Source organism: Mastomys coucha, unplaced genomic scaffold (assembly GCF_008632895.1).
Source record: "Mastomys coucha isolate ucsf_1 unplaced genomic scaffold, UCSF_Mcou_1 pScaffold12, whole genome shotgun sequence".
NCBI lineage: Eukaryota > Metazoa > Chordata > Mammalia > Rodentia > Muridae > Mastomys > Mastomys coucha.
In genome coordinates, this window is record NW_022196894.1 from 36,633,643 (window position 1) to 36,639,393 (window position 5,751).

Sequence of the window (5,751 nt, forward strand, 5' to 3'; positions counted from 1 at the left end):
AAACTGTTGTCTCTGGCTGCTTTTTTTTTTTTTCCAAGCTGACTTCAAAAAGGGAGACAGTCTTCTGTATCCTAAACTATTTTAAAGCTGAGGCCCTCTGTCCTTTTTACAACACACTGCTCGAAGGACACACCAAACGTCCCTCTGAAAAGCCAGGAGGAGGTAAAGGGTCTAGTGGTGGGGGTGGGGGTGGGGCAGGGTCGGAGGTGGGGGTGGTGAGATACTGTATATTTGGCATCAACTCAGAAATACAGAAAATGTTTGTGCAACCACTCCCCCAGCCAGGATTCCCCACCCCACCCCCACTACACTGCCTCCTACCATAGTAATAAAAAAGGATGTGAGCCAGTGAAACCCTACAGTACAGGAGGCACATTTAAGATGGTCACAGTGATACATCCAGAGAAACCTACTGATGACGATTCCCCACACGTCAGTCAGTCACCCCCTCATCTTTCCCTTCCAACTCTCAAAGTTTAAGACCCGAGCCTCCCTCCCGGGGGTTCAACCTCAGGAATGGCCAGTAAACGCCACAACTACACCACTGCTCATCAACCGCTCGCTCCTGTGACACGTTGGAAGGACAGACCCAGCTCCTGCACTGGGGCGTGGAGGCGTTGTAGTTAAGAACCGGGTACTTTTTCTTTTCTTTTCTTTTCTTTCTTTCTTTTTTTTCTATTAAAGTACAATGAGAGCACGAGCCTGGAACACATTAACTTGTGAACTGCATCCAGCACAGCCCAAGCGAAATCCATCGCTCTTAAACAACAACAAAAAGGGGTAGGGGGTACATTACCATCCTGTCCCGAGCTTTCCAGATACTCCGTCAGGTCACATCCAAACGCACTGGCGGCTCCCTTTCGTTTCAGCTTCTGCTTGGCACCCTTGTTCTTCATGAGTTAGTCCCACAGAGGCTGCCCCTCCGTCTGCGCTCTCTGCTCCACTCCGCTGATGAGGGTTTGGGGGTCGGGTCACCGGGGCAGAGCGGCCCCGCGGGTCGGCATGGGCGCGCAGATCGGGCCGTGCACCGCCCCGGGCGAGTGTCACCTCCTTGCTCCGGCTCCCGCAGCGTCTCCCCGCGCTTCTCCGCTAGAGCCTTGCGAGGAGCCGGGACCGGGGCGCGGTGGCGGTTAGGGGACCGCCCCGGGGTGAGTGTGCTCCGCCCTAGGCCCGCGCTCTGCCTTCAGAGCGCTGGAGGACCGCGAGCAGCCAGCATCCCGTCCCCTCGCCCGCCCTCGCGCCGTCCCTTTTTTCCTGTCTTACAAATCCCAGGATCGTCCAGCTCAGGAAGCGCTGGAAGGAAGTCAGCTCGGGAGGGGGGCGGAGGTTGGAAATTTTTGGCAGCTCTGAGTGTGTGTGTGTGTGTGTGTGTGTGTGTGTGTGTGTGCGCGCGCGCGCGCGATCGAAGGAAGTAAGTGGGTGGGTTGAGCCACGCGGGCTAGGGGAGAGATCGCGCTCTCCCGAGGTGGCTCTGCGAGTCCAGAGTATCGCCCAGGGCCGCCCCGGAGGAAATCGGCCTCGAGAGGAGCGGCGGCCGCCCGCCCGCTTCCTGCCGCCAGTCAGGCTCTTTGCACAGCGCAGGAGGCGGCGCCGGACTCTTCAGGGAGGGCTCGGGATGGGTGCTCACGGAGTTTATCTTCCTTGCTGTCCCTGTCCTGACACTTTCTATTTCAGTGTCTGCCTTTCTCCTCCACCAACACTTTAAGTGTAGTAGTGACAGTAACAAAGACTGGGATTCCAGAAACCTGACCCGCGGAGCCTTTACGTTGGCCACTCCCTTCTCTCTTTGCCTAGGTCTGCGGTCCCTGAAGCCCAGACGTCTCCTCTCCCACGCTGAGGTTAGGATACCCTCGGGCGAAAGAGAGAGGTGCAGCTTTGTAACCACTGCCCAGGAAGTTATATTACTAGTTACAAATTCAAGTTCAGGCACACACACACACACACACACACACACACACACACACACACACACACAGACACCACACACACCGATCTTGCTAAATGCAAGAGATGTGAGCAAAGAAACCAAGATTTAAGGGGCTCTGACATTTTGCCAGTCTCCCAGATTGTTTTAAAGCTTGAGGCGTGTGCTTTCAGGCCGGCATGTTTTTCCTTCCCTTAGTTGGAATTCCTTGACTCGTGTGTACTCAGCACACAGCGAACACTTAAAGTCTTGTGCCTTTACAACTCAAAGATTAGATTAAACTTCCTGCATACATTCAAATCCATATATAGGCTTGAAGGGCAGGGCCATTCATATAGCTGGCAAAAGTATTATGCATCGTATTTTAGTGACTGGTTCCTCTTGAAAGTCAGTTTATAGACTTTGAACTCTGACCTTCTCTCTATGTCCAGACATAACCTGATAGCCAGCCTACCAAAATCTGGCCTACAGATGTGTTTTGTTTGGAACATATTCTTTAAAAAAAAAATTATTAGCCAACACTAAAGAATTAAGATATTTCTCCATAAGAAATCTGGGTTTCTGTTGTGTCCTGTGGGAAGGAAACTCTCTGGTTATACCACAAGTGTGTTCTCATATAGCAAGGAGTGCAGATGCTAAGACAAGGCAGCTGTCTTTAGAGACGAGCCTTCCGGTTTGGAGCCACCTCTGCCTGTCTTCCAGCTTTTGGACCCGTCTGGCCTCTGGAGTCCCTGGAGTCCCTGCCCAGTTCCAAGCTCTCCCTACTTCCACTTTCCTGTTTTTCTCAGTGACACCACCACAGGGTCAGTCATCTTGATGAAACACAGTCAAGTAACTACTGACTCATTGATCTCTCTCCTCCTCCTTCCAAAGTAGACCAACCTCAAAAGGACATATCCTTCACAATGCCTCTCAATTGGGGTTCTTCATGGTCAGGCCTCCTCTGTAGCAAACACCTACTCTTCTATGGTTAGGACACCCCCCTCACACACACACACACACCATTTGCTAATCTAAGCTCCTCTGACCTCTTCCTCCCTACATACTAGAAGCCTGATGGGTCCTCCTGAAGCACGACTGTTGTTTATGGGCTTGCTTGCTCAGAATCTATCAATAACTCTCTGTTTCCAATGGCTAGGGCGGCAATTCCTAAACATCCTGTAAGCTGCTTGGATTACTTAATATAATGGCTTATTTCTCTTTTTACTTCTAGAGAATCAGCTCTTCCTGGAACTGTAATGGTCTCTGTGAACGTTTGCTTAGTGGTTTACTTCAGCGAGAGCTCTCAGGTTCTCTCTCTCTCTTATCGAGACCCACATTTGAACAATTCTGCGGTTGCTTATGATCTTCCTACCTATTCTTACTGAGGACTGATGGCTACCAGCAATGCCATCAGCTTTCTTCGTTGCCAAGGAACTCAGTCTTCTCTGCCATTTGTAAACAGGTTCCAGGCATCCAGTATTGATAGGCCTGAGCATCACTTGTGGTCACAGCCTTTACCCAGTTTGCCCATACAACTAGGTTGAGTATTGGCAACTTCACCATTCATCTTCCTCTCCAGGTGGCCAATTCAGTGCTCTCTCTCCTAAGACTCCTCGTCCATGATCTGGATTTCATGCTCTCAGGTCCCAGAATGTCTGCTTGTTGTCTAGCCAGGTGCACTTCTTCCCTGCTTCTTTCTCTCCTTGCCTCCAGCTGTCCCTGTTTTTAAAAGGTGCTCAGATGGTATCTGGGGGTGAGATCGACTGCTAGGGAAGTTCTTCTAGGACAGTGGCTTGTGACTTCCCTGGTCCTCCATACTCCAAGGTTCTGAGGCCAATAGAGAAGAGAGGATGACTGGGGTAAGTCAGCTTCAGAGAGCTGGCGTCCGGGCTCCATCACAGCACTCCCTGTGCATGGCACTTAAGCTTAGGTTACAAACCGTTGCCTCTCACGGTCCAGGTGAGGTGGACCAAGCTATCATAGAGGGCGTGCAAGCTGCAGAAGGCACATTATCAATCCCTAACAAAGCACGAGATGAAGAACTCTATAAGAGAAAGGGAACCGGAAACGGATCAGCTCTCCATCCTGGCTGTCACTCAGTGCCCTGCCGTCTCTGTGACTCTGAAAGCTAGGGCTGCTTCTAACAGGACTTACAAGAGCAAACAGGAATGGTGCTGGGAATGAGAGTGAAGGGATTTAAAAGGGTCTCCTCCATTTCAAAAGCACTATGGAGGGCTGGAAAGATGGCTCAGTGGTTAAAAGTACTGACTGCTCTACTAGAGGTCCTGAGTTCAGTTCCCAGCAACCACATGGTGGCTCACAACCATCTGTAATGGGATCTGGTGCCCTCTTCTGGTTTTGTCTGAAGACATTGACAGTGTACTCACATACTTAAAATAAATACATCTTTTTTTTTTTTTTTTAAAGTGGTATGGAGTAGTCTGTCTATGCGCCTGCCTACCTAGTTCTTATGGATTCAAGACTTGGAGAGCCGTGTTACTCAGGGTGAGAGCTATGTGTGTTGCTCTGCTTTCCCTCCTGAAAAAGTAAGTAATTAGGATATTGGGGATAGAAAGGGTGGAAGGAAAGAGAAATGTTAGTAAAAGACTAGGTTACAAATGATCTCGCTCACATGATATGCCACTATTCCTTGCTATCCCTGGGAGGCCTTCTGTACTCTGTTTCCCTTCAGTGGAGGGAGGAATGGAGGGGGGCAGAGGAAGGGAGGGGAAACTGAAGTTGGGTTATAATATATGAGAGAATAAATGAATGAAAAAGAAATGAAAAACCAAACAAAAAATGATCTCTCATCCACATATGCCTGCAACACACATGCCCACACACATATGCACACACTCTCAAGTGCGTGCGCGTGCACATACACACACAGACACATACAAGCACACACACGTAGATGTTAGAAGTCAAGATGTCGGAAGGTAGAGTCAACGGCCACATCAAGTTCTTAAGAACTGGGTAAAATTCAACCCGCCTCCCAGCACATCCAGGGCTGTATCAGAACTTTCATGGGAGAAATGTTCTTGTAAAATGTAAAATGAATAGAAAGTGACTCGTGGCAGAGGGGTTATCTACATATATTATTGGAAATCATTTCAGAAGTTAAAATGTCTAATATTTTACTTACTCTCTAGTATCTTTACATTGACTACCATACTGTTTTATAAGAAGCTAAATGGTCTGGAGTTCTTCTGTGTTCCCCTGGATGTTTAAAAAAAAAAAAAAAAAAAAAAAAAAAAAAACAAAAAACCAAACAGTGCAACATTCGCCCCATGCAGTTTGGCATTAAGTGAGCCTTTAGCATTTCAGACCCTGTGAGTGAGCACAGAACTCCCTTGTCCCACTCCACCATGGGCACCGGAGACTGCCAGAGAGCAGCGGGACACTTCCTTCCTAGTCAAGTACTGAGAAGAGATTTCAAGAGGCCAGAAGGGGAGCCAAATGACCCTGCTGAATTGTTATTATGCCCACATCAGAACCTACACAGTCCACATCTGAACTTGCACAGGGTCTACCCAGCCTTAGACTCTCACTCTGAATTTGGGTTCATTTGGCCCCGAAGGCCTTTGATCAGTGGCCCAGAGAGGAAAAATAGCTGGGCTGTTCTACAAGAGTGGCCCAGAAGCTTGGCAGGTCTGCCCCAAGGGTCTAGAGATGCCTTCTGGTCCCTCAACACTTGAGATAATTGTGTCTTCGCGTAGGATACCCATTCTTCATGGAATAGAGGAGTTCTCAGGATAGAAACTTGCTCCTCACTTAGTTCTGTAAGTCTGGTTTGGTTCTGTTGCCTCCTTCAGCCTCTGCTTCCTCTCTGCTGGATTCCTCAC

The 5,751-nt window shown here is 49.2% G+C and overlaps 1 protein-coding gene across 1 annotated transcript in view; it reads right to left on the reverse strand.

Moving 5' to 3' along the window:
* The window catches only part of Arhgap31 (Rho GTPase activating protein 31), a 115,419-nt gene extending 113,746 nt beyond the window's left edge, over positions 1-1,673 (reverse strand). The window contains exon 1 of the mRNA XM_031363872.1: positions 797-1,673. Within this exon, the coding sequence (XP_031219732.1) occupies positions 797-896 (100 nt within the window). The 5' untranslated portion in view covers positions 897-1,673. The remainder of the gene's footprint in view (positions 1-796) is intronic.
* Positions 1,674-5,751: the final 4,078 nt, after the last annotated feature.